Source organism: Silene latifolia, chromosome 7, assembly GCF_048544455.1.
Source record: "Silene latifolia isolate original U9 population chromosome 7, ASM4854445v1, whole genome shotgun sequence".
NCBI lineage: Eukaryota > Viridiplantae > Streptophyta > Magnoliopsida > Caryophyllales > Caryophyllaceae > Silene > Silene latifolia.
The window spans coordinates 13,215,730-13,233,320 of NC_133532.1; the positions used below are offsets into that span (position 1 = coordinate 13,215,730).

The window sequence follows — 17,591 nt, forward strand, 5'->3', positions numbered from 1 at the left end:
GGCTTCCTGCAGGTTGTGTAGAGTGGATTGGTAGGAATATATTCCTGATTTATATAGAATGGTCTTTTCAGGTTGAGTTGATGGAGAATATAACCGGGATCGTCATAATGCAACTGCATCCTGATACAGTACAACTCTGATCAGTACTGTTTTCTAAACATTTTGTATCAAATTCTACAATGCTAGTAGTAACTTTCTGGTAGTGCAGTATTGTTCTTTTACTATATAATAGCATTCCTGTTTTCCTGAGTTGTCGTAAACTCACGAGATGACTACTCGTTTTTTTTCAGCCAAGGTTCCTTGCACAGCTTGATCAACTTGCTTACAGTATTTATCATCTGCCATTTGCTAGTTAAAATCCTTTTGCCCTTTTAGGAAACGAGTAATCATTTTAGTTGTATCGAGAATGACACTGACGACTGTTACTTCATTATGTAAGAAGCGCAAACAGTTTGGTTGGATTGTATAAATTTATATACCAAAGCCGAGGAGTAGCAGATTTTTAGCCCCATTTAAAATTATACATAGCGAAACTTACCTAACCTGAGAATGACCTTGATCCGATGTCTGTCGGACACAAGACCATCCCATTATCCAAAATGATCCGAAATGACCTGATTAACTCAAAATGATTGTATACATTACAAATAGCGAAAATTGCCTGAATGACGAGGATGAAACCCGTCTGACTAGAGTCTATCCAACGTGACAGGACTTAAAATGAACCAAACTAAGGCAGTGTATAAATGAACCAAATAGGACCGATCCAGGTCTAAACTGAATGACTCGTTTGCCAAGTCTATTAAAAATGGGTAAAGCAGTAAGAATCGCGATCATGGCCGTTTATTCTTATAATGGCCACACACCAAAATATTCTCTAGTGTGTTACAAATGAGGAATAGAATCATGCATAGAAGTTGGAGGAATAATAAGAAGACACAAGTGTAAGATAGGGAGGAATGTCAAACCAGTGTAGGATGTGAATTGAGATTCGGATGAGAGATATGTTGGCTTCTTTCTCATGTCAGCACATTCCATTTTACAAATTCTTATGTAACACGGTTTTAAGCGTGAAACGTACCAAAACCGATCCATATGCAACCTCACTTGGAACATTGTATGGTCAGAACATCAAAAATGTTTTAACTTGTGAACAAAATGTACTGTATATCATAAGCTGAAACAACAGAGATATCCAGCTTATGAAATAATGTTAATGGCTTCTGATCTTTCTACCATTGTCGTCGTTGTTGTGGTGACCATGCTCAGGATGCATTTTAAGTGAGCAAATCAAAAATATGTTTACTGATGGTAGCATTTTAGCGTATTAACTTCGTCAAACTCGCTCAAAAATGACTCCCTTCAACTCAGAAATTCCTATCATTTTCCGAGATTAGGTCAATTAAGATATTCGTCGATTTCCTTAATCAAGTAAATTACTGTTCCAATAAAAAATAAACGTTATTATGTAACCAAAAGAGTTCACTGTACGCATAAAAATCCCGCGTCTTCGCCTTATTCCTTGGAAAAAAGAAAATATCATACAAGATCCAACTAAAGTGAGATTCCGAAACAAACAAGTTGAACAATCTTTCCTTACTCCTGCCTATCCACTTCCGCATCCATTATCAATGAGGCAAGTAAGATTCTATGTGAAAATAATGAGAACAAAGTTTAATACTGTAATTAAAGATGAACTTGTAAGAGTGAACTCTGAACACCATGGAAACAGAAATGAAGATTTACTTCACTTGTTATTCAGTAAGGTTAATGTATTGACTAGTACACATTACTCACCAACTGCTTCAGCAGCACACAGATACAACATTACCCGGTGATAAGCACCGTCATGAACTTCTACAATTAATTTAAAATATTAAATAAAAAAATTGTAGTTTCGTCAACAGTTGCAGTGCTCCACGGAACATGCACCACACCCGACCTGAAAAAACGACCAACCCCCTTCCGAGAATAACCCGACAGAAATCACATGTGGAAGTATTCCACTTCCATCTAAAGATACCCGAGCATCGACGCCAGATTGCTCCAATTTTGTCAAACTCCTCGCAATCTTTCCGTAGCATGCCCAAATTTGAACCTGGACCTTGTACCATCTCTGCTTGCTAAGGGCGTAATTCATGAGAAATTATCAATCGTTTCTGCCATTAACCCTGGATCATATCCTGAATGGCTCATGTACATAAATATGTTTCCCTTTCTTTGCCTCTAATTTTGCTTTCTTTGAAGATATTTCTTGGAATAAATTAGATCCGCCAAGAGAGTTCTTCAACCCCCTCACCTTTTTCCTTTTACCTCGGTCATATTCCTCATCCCTGGAAAATTGTATCAAGGAAATCCATTGGTTACAAAGATAAACACTACACCCACTATAAACAGAAGCAGTTGTCTAAGTCCCCACTCCCCCAGTCCTAACAAAGAAACTAGACTCACAAGAAGGTACGCCTTTCACCTACTACAGTGTCGAGCATCGAAAACCAAGACAAACTATTGACAGAAACTGAACACTAACATGAGGCAGTCTCGTGATTATATTTCCACGAGTGACAGTCTAAGGACTTGTGGGTATAGCTTATATTTATAATATAATAGCTTATATTTCCACCGTTATTACAACACTGGCCCCGCCAGAAACCAATGACCCTATATAACCACCTTACCACCCCCACCAAACACCATTAAAACCTTAACCACCACATCTCCACAAACCACCTGCTATTCCCACCCAAACCACCACCAAAACAACTGCTAAGTGCTAACCCTATTCGATTCTGTGTAGTGTGTGGTAGCTGGTGGGGATGGCGGTGACTGAGGGAAGGAGAGGTTTGGGTGATGTAGTTAGGAAGAGGAAAGAAGGAAGAATAGTTTCTCAAGTGGTCCTATAGTGTGCATCAGTTTTAAACTAGAGATTGAAAATCAAGATGCATATTAGCTCACCATTCATCCAATACATGACCAATGGTAACTATCTCCGGGACATTGTCTGCCACATTTTCTGAGGCAGCCTCTACTGTTTCCCAACTTGTCACTGTAAAATAAAATCACAAAGACCATAATTAATGAAATCAGAGTGCAAAAGTGTTGTGCAGAAACAAAGCACATAAAAGACATAACAGGCATCAGGAATCATATTCATGAAGGCTGAAGTAATCAGGAAAGGATGACAATCTGCGGCCAGGAAACACAGCAGAAGTAAATACAATCAAAATACAGAACGCGGACAACGGAGACCAATATGAAGCTTTTCTAATAAAGGAGAAAAAAGGTCCCACACAAGAACAAGCATAAAAATCATGTGAAGCAAAATTATACAAAAACTGCGAGTGAGTGGTAAACTTAAATAGATGAAAACAGAGATGCACCAAGCCTATTTTAAAACTAAGAGCTGAAAAAAGATCAAAAGCTACTAACCAATAGTATTCTGCGATAGTTTATTCTGAGGTTGAAAATGTTGCTTTCCAGAACAAGAACCACCAACATCCTTGCATTGCGCTTTCAGGCTAATAGCTTCTTCTGGAAGCTTACCAATTACATGCAGTGCTTGGCTGGATTGAGCTATACTTTTGAGTACATCATTTGATTCCACAAGAGGTAAACTGGAATTGGTATCCATTTCACAGTCCTTGGAATCATCCTTTTCTCGCTCTCTAGAAATAGAGTTGTCAACTCCTAAAGAGGTTGATGCAATTGCAGCAGAAGAATTTGTGTTTGCAGGAACAACTCCCTCGTTAAACAAGTTTTTGTGCAAAGCAAGTTTTGTTTGTTGTTTAATCCTCTTGCATTTTTTCTTCTTCCTACAATTCAAAGCGGCCGCATACAACATCTTGGTGCTCAAATGCATCCCTACAATCCTAGACTTTGATATCTTCTTCAACAGTCCTTGCCGAGATGCTGACTTCTCCAAACACTTCTTTTTTATTCTTGATTTGGTCACCTTTGAAATCTATGAAGATACCACACTCCCCATTTGAGAAAACGGTATTGCTTCCTTTAAACTGATACTATGTATAAGAAAGGGAAGAACGGCATATATATAATGAAACTTACTTCAGTCGGTCCACCTTGACTGTTTCCCTGAATTGTTGAACCCAATAGAACATCTGTCAACGCCTTATCTTGTATCTGGAAATAAAAAGAGAACAAAGATTAATCAAAAAATATTAAAAAAAAAAAAACTCTCCTCTTCCCATCCCCTCCAAAAAAACAAAGAAAGAAGGGAAAGGATGAAGGAACTAACCAGAACAGAAGATTTCTCCCCTACACCAGAAGATTTATCACCAACACTTGATGGACATTCAAGACTTGCAGTTTTTTCAACGTGTAAGCAAGCATCACTCTTAAGCGTTTTGTTGCTATCTGAGCTAGCTACATTCTCACCACTATTTTCAGCACCCTTGCTTAATTTCATCACATTATCTAAATTAGCCTTTGGTTCCGACAAATTATCAGTTTTCATAACTGAAGATTCAGATGAAATATTGCCTAAACTTCGATTTATGTCTTGCTTTGAGCTTCTTGATGAATTTGCTTGAACCGCAACTTCAGAAGGGTTAGAGTTCGCCGACCGTTTCACAGCCGTACCAGACTGTATAGCCTCATCTGAATTTCTCCCAGCAGCAGGATGCTTGACACCAGGAAGGGAACTTGAAACATTTCGCATAGCCGCAACCAGGTTTTCTTTTTGTACAATGTCCATCACTTTCTTAGAAACAAATTTCTTCCGATCACGAACATAAAACAACATATATGCTTTCTGCTCCATGACAACCCTCTCACTCACCTGAGTAACCTGCATTATGAAGCCAACGTTGCAAGGTTAAGAAAACCAATTCAGAATAGAGCCTAATAGTGCACTTAAAAATAAATTAAGCCATCGTTCCCTTAATAAAATGCTCAGAATTTGAAAGCAGAGAATTAAATGAAATGTTCAACTACTCAACTTACAAAAAGGCAACATCGAAAGATGACAGATATAGTAAATTGGAAAACACCTGTAAGCCTATAACAAGCACGATAAATTATTAACGACAAAATACTTGTTGATCAAATACTTTTTGCTACAGCAAAGGCAAGGCTACATTATCATCCTATCACAATGCCTCCTTCGTACAAAACACATCAACAAAATCACCTACTAGGCTATTACCTCAAAGGATCTCACAAGGGGGTCGGAGACACACAAACAGGTTGTTATACTTATAAATAAATGACTGATAGTGAAAAGTCGGTAACTTCATCGACGAAGTGTCCGAGTGCTACTTTATAATATAAAATGTGCATAAAGTATAGAGACCATTGGGCACTATTTTGAAGCCAGAGAGTTCCCGAGTCAAGACTCTACTGGAAACATAAAAAAAATCTTATTAATGATCAAGACAAGTTCAAGAAAGTTTGAAAGTGAAAACCCACAACTTCCTTCAACCCTCAGCCTGAAGCAACAATCATTGTTAAAGCAGTTCAGATAGAGCCAGATATTCTGCTAAAAGATTATCCTATCTTCTTAGAGCTACATACAAGCGGCCATCCCCATAATCAACAGGTTGCTTACCATGCCAACCATGGTTCATTAACATCATCGAGTACGCTTAAGAAGCACGCCAGACAAATATGTTCATCAAGATTGGAGCATTGTGACAGTTACTCCAACAAAGTGAAAAAGTAACTGATGTTAAATAAGTCATGTTTAAATCCATTATTTAGTTATTTACAACAAAAATACCAATAGTGCTTGTCATCTATGTTACTTCAACTCTTCAGTTTTGGGTCCATACCTATCCAATGAGACATATAAGGATATGGGTAATATGGCCTATGGGTATGGAATCCTTACCCAACACTTCACAAGCAGACAGAGAGGCGTGCATAACAAAAGTTAAGATGAGGAGCACGGTATGTGAAGCATAGGATATGATTTTTGATGATTTCTGCCTTATGCGACAACTCAAAATCTAAACATCAATTATTTCATATACTTTTAACTAAATTTGTATTTTGGAAATGTGTCTCAAAGTTTGAGTCGTGTCTGATACCATATGGTCGTACCCGAGTCTGAGAAACATTATGTCTCATATAATCATCAGAGTGTCATTCCAAAGCTATTTGCTGTATAGATTTGCTCCATGCACCTGGTAGGACTGTTATTTACAGGGCTAAGTAATAACGGAACTCCAAGATCCTAACTCTTAATGCATACGCGGTAGCATCATCAACAACATCACCCCAATGCCTTTAAGAGCTCACTCACGTGACGAAATAAGGCACTTGGACACTCGTACGCAACCAGAGAGGCTGTTTCCAGGTGACAACAACAACAACAACAACATCAGAGCCTTAATCCCAAAATGATTTGGGGTCGGCTAACATGAATCATCCTTTCGAACCGTCCATGGGTGAACGCACACCTCAAAATGCGAATAAAAAAAGGGAAGATGAAAAACAAAAAGGAAGAACGAAAATGTAATGGAAAGTCAAGGTAAACTTAGGGGTTTTAAAATCGAATTCCGTCTTTCTTTTATAAAAACTTAAAATTTAAATCGAGAGAAAAGATTAAAACGATTTTTAAAAACCGAAATAGAGTTAAGGCTTCGGAATGAACCAGGTAAAATCTATAAGTAAGTGGTTGGTGAAAAAGTGTAATAAAGGAGAGAAAAATAAATAATTTAATTTTTAAATTAAATAAAAAACATTAAATCTGTCAAAAAAAAAACATCAAATACTAAAAATCCACATGTATCATTTCCCTCCATTGTGCCCTCTCCGTCACCATACTCTCCTCAAGCCCCAGAACTCTCATATCGTGCTCTATCACTCTCAACCTTGTCTGTCTCGGTCTTCCTCTGCCTCTAGGGACCTTTTTCGTTTCTCCAAGTCTCCGGCCTCCTAACCAAAGGTGCGTCCATAGGTCTCCTTCTCACATGGCCAAACCATCTTAGTCAATTTCCATCATCTTGTCCTCTATTGGCGCCACTTTTACCTTTTCCCTAATCACCTCATTCCTTAACCGATCTTGCCTTGTATGTCCGCACATCCACCTCAACATGCGCATCTCCGCCACACTCATCTTTTGAATGTGACAATGCTTCACGGCCCAACACTCGGAGCCGTAAAGTAGGGCAGGCCTAATTGTCGTGCGATAAAATTTTCCCTTTAATCTTTGGGGCATATCTTTATCGCATAGAAACCCTGAAGCACTTTTCCATTTCAACCATCCCGCTTTAATTCTGTGAGCCACATCTCCGTCTAACTCCCCATCTTTTTGAATAATAGACCCTAGATATCTGAAGAAATCCGAACCCTCAACAACATTCCCATCGAAAATAATACTCCCCGCCTCTGTCGATCTCAACCCCGCCACCTTAGTCCTTAGTGAACTGACACCTCAAATACTCAGTCTTACTCCTGCTCAGCCTGAACCCACGAGTCTCTAACCCACGAGTCTCTAAAGTCTGCCTCCACAATTCCAACTTTCTCTCCACCCCCTCTTTTGTCTCATCAATCAACACAATATCATCAGCAAACATCATACACCAAGGGATGTCGTCCTGAATATCCCTTGTCAACTCATCCATAACTATAGCAAAGAGAAAAGGATTAAGTGCGGAACCTTGATGCACCCCGATGGTAATAGGAAATTCTTCCGTTCTCCCAACATTAGTGCGAACACTTGCACTAGCCTCCTCATACATGTCCTTTATGAGGTCAATATATTTTCGCGACACACCCTTTCTCGCCAAAGCCCACCAAAGTACTTCTCTTGGTACCCTATCATATGCCTTTTCCAAGTCAATAAAAACCATATGTAAGTCCTTCTTCTTGTCCCGATGGTATTCCATCAACTGTCTCATGATAAAAATCGCATCCATAGTCGATCTCCCGGGCATAAATCCAAATTGGTTTTCTGAGATGTCTACACATCTCCTAAGCCTTTGCTCGATAACCCGCTCCCATAACTTCATCGTATGACTCCTAAGCTTAAATCCCCGATAATTGGAACACTCTTGAACATCACCTTTGTTCTTGTACAAAGGGACAAGAGTGCTTCTCCTCCAAGCCGATGGCATCTTGTTGCTCCTCCAAATCTTGTTGAAGAGCATGGTTACCCATTCGATCCCTTTCTCCCCGAAGCACCTCCAGACTTCTATGGGTATACCATCCGGTCCCTCTGCTTTCTTTGACCCCATCTTCCTTAACGCCTTTCTAACTTCACTCTTTTGTATTCTACGCACAAATTCCCGATTCACCATGCTTGGTGTTACCTCTACATCCCCAAAACCTTGTTCCTGATGTCCATTGAATAAATTATCGAAGTAAGAACTCCATCTAGCCTTTATTTCGTTATCCTGAACGAGAACCTTGTCGTTCATATCTTTCACACACCTAACTCTCCCAATATCTCTCGTCTTTCGGTCTCTTATGCGAGCCAGTTTCGGTCTCGTCTTGGTTAACCTGTTTCCAGGTGACCCATAAAGAAAAATGGGTTCATGAATTGCATTGGCCAACTGCTTTTAGCGAGTCATTTTGCTTTATTCAATCCTACTCCAAAAGCAAAGAAGAGCGAGTCTTGGCTCCAACGAAAATGAAAATTAACTCTTAATGAATCATTATTAATAAAAAAAACTCATGACAACTTATTGGCATTGTAGTAGTTATGTATAAATCCACAAAAAGAAATGACATCTACGGCCCCGCGATATCAGATTATCTGTGCCTCGCGATAGTCATGCACTCATGTGACCATATTCGTTGCTCAAGTCCTATAGACCAACATTCACTGTCGAACCAAGAAATCCGAACTTTCCAATTGCTCGTGCGTCATGACCGTTATATTGGTTGCTCCTGCCCCCTCCCCAAACCCCCTTTTCAAACGTCATCTAAGCATCATGGCATCTTCATATTCACGTATCTTTACAGGATAGTTCATTAAGAACTTAAAATCAGCAGCACAATGGTAGAAGAACCAAAGATTTACACCAAAGGCCCTCAGCCAAATATGCCCAACTAAACATCACAATTCATCATATTATTTGAGCAATACCTTGGAAATGTTAATTCTTGAATGAGCACAAAAGCACAAGAATCAACAAGCGGACATGAAAAACACCCAATGGATAACTAAGGGATTTGCGGAAAAGATATTAAAGACCTACCATATTGTCATCAAGTGAGTACCACAGACCATTTGAGGTGCGGACAAAGCAATAGTAGTGACCAGAATGTGCGCTCCAGCCAGCGTGAACCAAAACTCCATAGAGTGTATATGTCAAATCATCCTCCTGAAATGCCAAAAGTACAGTTTGTAACCAGTCTCTTTCAGGACCATATTGTAACCAAAGCACGATTTAGTCCGTAAACCCCCCAAAAACAGGACCATAGTGGCCCTCTAAATTTTTAAGGTTTACAAAGATACTTGTTTTTAAAAGGCCCTCTTATAAAAAGCAGCAAAGGGCCCTTCCACCTACATTTTGCAGGCCAAGCGTTTACAAACACATGATATTGTGCACGATCAATTATTAACCCTGCGATAAAAGTATGTTCAATATAGTAGCTTATGTAAAACCAGAGTCATTTTCACAATTTGATGTGTCACAGGCTCACAACACAAGCTAAAGAAGTGCAATTGTAAGCTCCAGAAGTTAAATTAAAAATTTTGTCCAAGTATGAGGTATGACAAGGGTACTTCTTTAAGTTTACATAGAAACTCAAAAAAAATTGTTTACAGTTTTGCATTAGCATAAGAATTTGCACATAAAGCAGAAAAGGAGAAACTCGAAGCTCAACAAAGAACATAGAAGTTCAACATGTTGAACATAAAGCTCAAGAGAACATTTATGAAGCAGCTAGATACAAGGATGTGCAAAAAAAATAAAGCTGCTGAATAAATTTCTCTACAAGCTCAACAAGACATGAAACTCAAGAAGTGCATTTGCAAACCAAAGTGCACAAAGTGAAACTGGAATCTCAACTTAGTATTACAAGTATACAGCAACATCAGAGCCTTAATCCCAAAATGATTTGGGGTCGGCTGACATGAATCATCCTTTCGAACCGTCCATGGGTGAACGCACGCCTCAAAATGCGAATAAAAAAAGGGAAGGTGAAAAACAAAAAGGGAGAACGAAAATGTAATGGAAAGTCAAGGTGAACTTAGGGGTTTTAAAATCGAATTTCGTCTTTCTTTTATAAAAACTTAAAATTTAAATCGAGAGAAAAGATTAAAACGATTTTTAAAAACCGAAATAGAGTTAGTATTACAAGTATAAACATAAATATTCAATAACTCCTATAAACTCAACAAGTAGGAAATAAATCTCAAAAATTGCAGCTAAAAGAGCAAGTACAACTAAAAGCTCAATAATGTTCATACAAATACACAAGGTGAAGTTCAACTGATAATTTGGAGGCAAAATATAAAACCCATAGATCCTCATGAGAGAATTTTCAAGTAGCAAGTAGAATCAAAACCTCTAAGAAGTACAACAAGTACAATCTAATGCACCTACAACTTGTGATATGATAGTTACTACTTACTGGGCTACTGGAGCGACCTCAAACCAAGTACACACAAAACCAACAGACCGCAACCTATGTTGCTTAGACTCTTCAATATTGCCTTGCATACCCGTGTCGGACACTGGACACTCCGACATGGGTAGGACACTTGGACACTTCGTTTTAGACCAAAAACATGCTTTTTTTTTCCCATAAAATAGACGAATCCGACACTTGGACACGTAACCGTGTCGGATACTTCTAAGTTCTAACTGAGTCCGAGCAACATAGACCGCAACAGCTATTAAGATTCATTTAGAACAAACCTAAGTCTATGTTTACTTCATCTAATATCAACTAGTAGACAGCACTTAGGAATTGGGGGCAAATAGAAATCCTCCGAAGACTTAGAGAAAGGTGAGAGGTAAGTACAAGTGTACAACAGCGCCACATAGTTTATCTCAAATCATGAGGAAATCAATAACACCTCACCCCACAACTTAGTTTAAAAAGATACGCACCAGAGGGGCAGTGAGGCACTAGCCAAGACGCCTTTGTGCACATAAGACAAGCCACAGCTACCAAGGCACGCTAATATGGAATTTCAATATTTTTTTCTTGTAGTTCTTTTATAATGCCATTCTCTTTGGCTCATTATCCCTTGAGTGTACTCTATTATATGTTAGTTAACCATCTTTAAAATTCAAGAAAGACCACTTCAAAAGAAATCCCAAAAAAGGAAAATATGGCATAAACATTATCTAAAAAATACAAAATTTGTTTGCAAAAACTGATGCATGAAAAATCTGTCATGTATCATAGTTTAATTAGGATTAAGGTATGGATTAAATTTTATCTTCTAGAATTAAAATAAGGTGATTGTGCGTCATTAGAAGTTTAGTAGTTAATAGGATAAGGAGTTGAGAATACTAGAGATTAATTAGTTTTCCTACTCCCACATAGATACATAGTTAGGGATTATAACTAGGATTGTTGTATTTCAGTTTTATTCATTCAAGTTCTAAGAAATAAAGAAAATTGATTAAAGTTTTGATCCCAATTTAAGGTTTGAATGGTTCTTTTCATATCTCATTTAAAAGTAAGATTGGCGTCTTAGTTTTAAACACCCATTGGATCGAGATCTCGGCGGATCTTCGACCCAAATATCCCATTGACTAGAAGTCTAGGCGACTTTCAGTCAAATATCCCATCGAGAACGATCTCGCCCCTTCATGAATCAAGGTTCCGAGTTCGATCTCCATCCACAGCCTTTATCACTTCCGTACTCAGATCAAAAACAGTGTGCCTCATGTCTATGAGGCACCCGGCCACCCGCCGTCACTTCGCGTCTTGTGCTTTTTCACCTCGTGCACCTCACACCTTTTAAAACTAAGACCTCAAGTGAACTTGATATAATCATAACATCTCAAGCCAGAGAAACAGCACCACAAAAAAAAATAACAAAACATGAAAACAGTGCTTAGACAGCACCAGACTGGAAATCAATAAACCAAAGATAGGAGTAAACATACGTAGTCTCCAGTAACAAAAGGCTTCAAATTCAATGTAGAGTCAAACTGAACTTTCTTGTCAATCTTTTGCCCAGAAAAATACGATCGAAAACGCTTCAGGTGTACAGTTAGGACATAAGGTGCTTTGGACACCGTAAGCTGTTTGAGCGCCCTAACTTTCTGCTTGCACCTTTCACATTTGTATTGCTTCTCACCACCGTCTAGTTGCTCTGGGGAAGTGAAATGCTTAAGGGCGTTGCAAAGAGAATCTGCCTTGACTATTTCAAGACTCAGATCTAAAAACGGATCGAATGTATTAGAACAATACGAACACTGCAAACATTTCACCTACAGAGAGTAGAAGATTATATTAGATAGTTCAAGGTCAACAAATTTGATTATGTTAGATAAAGACTATTAAGGTTCAAGGTCAACAAATTTGATGTCTTGAAAATATATTCAGAAATCAAATCTTTACTGCATAGCTGAGGTTAAACAGTTAATACCAAATTACTAAAAAATAGAACCTGACTCCGTAAGCGACCCCCAAATATACGGTGGACCACACTTTTTTCATAAGCACCAGGTGACTCAGAAGGGACTCCTGATGGTAAACAACATTTATGCATGGACTCCAGCAGATGTATCATGTACTCATGTGCATCTTCTTGTCTGGCGTTTCGAAAGTTCCGAGATACACCTTGATGTGTGGTCAAGGAACAATAACCATTGCAGCTACTTTAGAGCAGATATTACAATGTAGGAGCAAATGAGCAATTACTAATCAAGAGAGCAATGCAGGGAAGTACCAACTAGGTACTCCTGTCTGAAATTATAGCATACTTTGAAATTGACAAAGTCCAAAGATATCCGATAAAATCTGAAGAACTAAATAATTTAGTATGGGAAGAACACTAGCATACTTGAAGAAAGTGGGTGCTTATGTTTAGCAATTAAACTAGCCATACAGTAAAAAAAATATGGAGATTTGCCTGAGAAGATGACATTAATATACCAGATGATAGGAGTTTAAGACTTGCACATACACCAGCCCACACATATATTTTTAAAATATACGGAATATTCACAAATAATAATATTAGAAAATTTTATCATAGAAAAAAAAATTATTGGGAAAAAATTATACAGTAAAAAATTATAAAATAAAAAAGAACTTTTCAAAATATGTGAAGAAAAATTATATTTCTTTCTGCATGCTATATATGTTCCATAGCTTCAATATTGTTTTGATAAGAATATTATTTTTCGCCAAAATATTTTAAACTAAAAAAAGAAAACTTTTCGCAGCCAAAATAAAGTATATTATTAGGGTTTTTCAAGTTTTGGCATATTTAAATTGTATCCCAACTTTTTATTTACCATTTTTAAGAATTGCTAGAAATATTAGAATAAAAACTCATTATTTACAAAATAAAAACTTTTTTTTTCAAGTATAAGGTATTTTTTTCAATTTTTTATGTTTTTCTTATTTATTTTTTAAAATTGTTACTTGTGTGTTTTAAATTAGTTTCAAATTATACATTATCTATTTTTTTCGTCTAAATTATCATTTTTTTAATTAAAATAACTTATACTATATTTTTTCCCTAAATTTAATTATGTTTTAGATAAAATATTTGTTATTCTTTTTATATGATATATTCAATTTCTCAAGAGATTTTGAGTAAGGGGTTGATTTTCACTTTTTATGTAAGTTAAGGGGCCTAATCACTCCAATAGTCCAATTGAAACTTAAGAGGTTTAATCTCACGATTAGACCAAAGTGATGGGGTTCAATTACTACTTTCACGAATCTCACTCATAAAAAGCAAACACTGAAGTATGTTTTGTCCACAGAACAGAATCCATCCCACATGAAATTTAAAACTTCACCCAAGGCCATAACAAGTAGTAGAAATAAAAGTAAAAGCTAAGAGTGAGCATCGTTATCGAGAAATAATTCATCAGCTTTAATTATACAAATGTAAATGTTGTAAAGGATACGTCTCAAGTTTGAAACAAGATCTTTTGGCGCTAATATTCTTCCAGACGATTGCAAGGCACGGTTAACATGATTCTGGATGGCACAGAAAGCACAGAAACCAGCAACACGGCCTAGAAAGCAAGAAAAGAAACATCAAACAAAAATATCTCTCTTTTAAAAAAAAACCAAAATGTCAAGTACAACGCATAAATATACATCTAGATTACCACACACAAGACATTAAGCACCAAAGAAAGCAGGAAAATCTTGCACAAGATCACTTAAGAGTCCATGTTTGTCCAATTGCTGATTACTTCTACGAGTTGGAAAAAATGTACAGCAAGTCAGCAACACCATTGCCCTAATACAGCTATTGCTATTTCCATTCTACTTGTCACAGAATTACATCATTCTCTAATAACATACACACACAAAGAGCAATTTAAAGCGTCATCCTTCCAGTAACAATAAGCAAGGGACAATCCAACACTGGAACCAAAAAATAGATGACACTTGTAGATGAACAACACACTGTACAAAATACTACTAGGGTTTTTATCCACTTTGTCCACTTCAGTAGACAACCATATCACACTTCAATAACCAATTACCAATGCTGACCAAGAATTCTAAGTGAAATGATACGGTAGGGACAATACGGTCCAAGTTCTACCGCTGCAAGACTGTATGGTTGTCAGCGTGGTTTCAGGCTGGTTGGTTGATCCTTGGTGTGATGTAAGAAACCAACACGTGAAGTCCCACATTGGTGATGGAATAAAAAGTTGCTCACTTTACAAGGCCTAGAGGTTCTCGTCCTATTGCAAATTGGTTTTGGGAAAGATGGAGTTCCCTAGGGCTTGTGAAGTGAATACGCTCTTTCCTTTCGAGTAAGGCCAGGCCCATTCCGAATTCCAACACCTCAAACCATCTATACTGAAAAGGGTGTATGTCTGAGACTCTGAGGACTAGGTTGCCAATGTTCTTTATATGCAAACTTGAAGTAGTTTCCTAAACCGAATCGAACACCAAGATTATGTAACATTGTTGTGGCATCAATTTATAACTAACAACTGGCTAATATCACTACTACTATTACTTCACCATCTCATTTCGTTAAAAAAACTAAACAGCATGCCACATTGCTACCATACACAAATTTAAACAAGATCCCGTTGTAGCACATGATTACAAATGAACTACAAGCTGCAAAACCCATAGTCTAGACTTACAACAGCATTCAATAATATAGCTAAAAGTCGGAGGTTAAAGCCAAAGCCACTCACAAGAAGTCTGGTGTTTGCCACTTTGCAAATACCCGACCAACGGCTCCGTGTAAGTAAGACATTGTATGACTGAGTTAAGAAAACAGGTATTCCCAAGGTTCACCAATCCAGGACCCTACAACACATTTATCCAAATGAATTCAGAGGTTATAACTTACAAACTAAACCTGAATTTTCCAAAGATAACTAATTAGCAACAAGAACCGAAGTAACAAAACTAGTGTCACATTTTTCAGTAATTAATAATTATATTATTGCGTGAGGCGATCCTTTTATTTATGTAAAAAAACTTTAGTAGGAATGAACGAGTGTTTCAGCAATAAAAGGACCTTCTCACAAGACGGTCTTATTCTATAATCGCAAAATCTTATTTCAGACGTGCAGTTTTCCCGTCTGAAATAACACCGACAAAATGTTACCATTTTTTAAGAGATTATAATCATTTAAACTACAAAATCTTATTACTAGAGGTGTCATTTTTACCCTGAAAATAATGGGAAAAATACTGGTAACATGTTACCAGAAAATACAAACATTTTATTGTCAAATGATAACATGTTGTCCGTCTTATTTCAGACCAAAAGCAATGGTCTGAAGCAAGACGCACTGTTCTATAATTCGCACACATTTTTTCCCAAAAAAGGCGTAATTTTTAGCAAAAAGCTCATACTTCAGGCAGGAAAATTCCAACCATCTAAATAATTTTTCATCAAAATCCAAAAAAACATGGCATTGACAATCAAACCACAAAAAAATGACAATTATACAGAGGGAGTATGATCATTCGACAAAATGAGCTAATTGACAAACGAAAAGAACATGCGAAAAGGAGGTAAGCTTACAATACGGCGAAACGGCATTCGAAAGGAGAGAACGGCATCCTCAAAAAAATCAGAAGGTTCCGACTTTCTCGAATTGAAGGAAGAAGAAGGTGGATTCGAGAAAGGGAATATTGTAAAATTATTGGAAGAATTAGGGTTTAACATTTGGAGCATGGGATTAGGGTTACTGGTATTTGAGAAAAAAGATTCAGGCTGTCTCGCTAGATGAAACTCGACTTTACGCAACGTTGGCGGCTGTTTTTCGGTAGAATTTTTTGATGCGGCGGCAGAAGCGGCAGCGGCGGCGGCAGACATGGATTCCGGTGAGGTGCTAACCTTAGGGTTTAGTCCGAATTTTATGATGTTGAAATGTTATGGCGTAGAGTATAGATGTGACGGTGGCGGCGGTGGCGGTGGCGGCGGCGAGAAAAGTGGGAGTGAGAAATGGTTTAAATCTCCGGTTCTGTTGTTTAATTCTCCGGAGGGATGACTGTAGACCTGGCCCACTGGCGAATAGGTCGTTGAGTCGGTTGTAAATTTGTAATCTTGTAAACTTGTATGGTCGAATCAGTTTGGGTTGAATCATTTCAGAATTTGGGTTTGTTTTACATTTTTCCCGGATTGATCTGGATTAGTGGGTGTTTTCGAGATTGGGGTGATTGTGAGTCAAATTAGTTTTGTTCCGGGCGTGATTAGGAAGCAGTATAGAAAAGATGCTTACTTGAGCCATTGAATGATGTCTTGAGTTGGATTCTCCTTTGGTCTTAATCGTTCCTCCGGGCCTCTCGCAACAATGAACGGGAAGGGGCTTGGCTTTGTGCCAAGCGTACTCACTCCGACGCTCAAGTCGGTAAACTTAAAGGATAAGTTGCTACTTGGTGAATGTGTATTGTAGAGAGATAAGGAAGATATTCTGCAGGATGAATAGTATATTTAGGTTTTGTTGTGTATTCGTTGGATCCTTTCCTCAATGAAGGTTGAGGAGTATTTATAGGCTTTTACCTTTTGTCACGTAGTGGCCAAGTGGCCAAGTGGCTAGCAGGTGGAAAGACCGATCTACCCCTCTACCGAGGTTTCTATGGCGGCAGGCGGGCCCTGTTGACTCACCGAGGGGTCTTGGATATGAGTACGCGGGTATGTGTCCCATTTGTCGGTTGTCATCGAGACCAGTGACAGCCGATGGGTCGCATCGGCTAGGGTGCATAAGTCGTTGACTTCTTTGTGGATGTCTTTGACCTTGCTCAATATGTTGACTTGGTCAGCGGTGCGGAATATGCCCCATCAATTTGCCCCCCGTAGTCATGCCGTGGTATGGGCTCCGATGTACGTTTGAGCGTATATTCTGCGTAAGTAATTTGCGGAAAATTTCTGCATCGGCTTCTTCTGCGGCGGCTTCTTTTATCTCGGCGTGGTTCTTGTTAGGCCGTACCATATCCCCCCTCCACATGGATGCGTGAAGGGCATCCGATGTGGAAAAAAAGTGATT

General features: G+C 38.1%; 1 protein-coding gene across 1 annotated transcript; it reads right to left on the bottom strand.

Annotated features, from left to right (window-relative positions):
* Positions 1-1,727: 1,727 nt before the first annotated feature.
* LOC141591781 (ubiquitin carboxyl-terminal hydrolase 23-like) lies at positions 1,728-16,757 on the bottom strand. The gene is made up of 11 exons (XM_074412235.1): positions 16,127-16,757; positions 15,285-15,399; positions 14,022-14,132; positions 12,545-12,717; positions 12,039-12,365; positions 9,165-9,290; positions 4,256-4,807; positions 4,066-4,140; positions 3,430-3,961; positions 2,956-3,046; positions 1,728-2,333 (listed from the first exon to the last, which is right to left on the bottom strand). The coding sequence occupies exons 1-11, from the start codon at positions 16,418-16,420 to the stop codon at positions 2,177-2,179; spliced, it is 2,553 nt and encodes an 850-aa protein (XP_074268336.1). The 5' UTR covers positions 16,421-16,757; the 3' UTR covers positions 1,728-2,176.
* Positions 16,758-17,591: the final 834 nt, after the last annotated feature.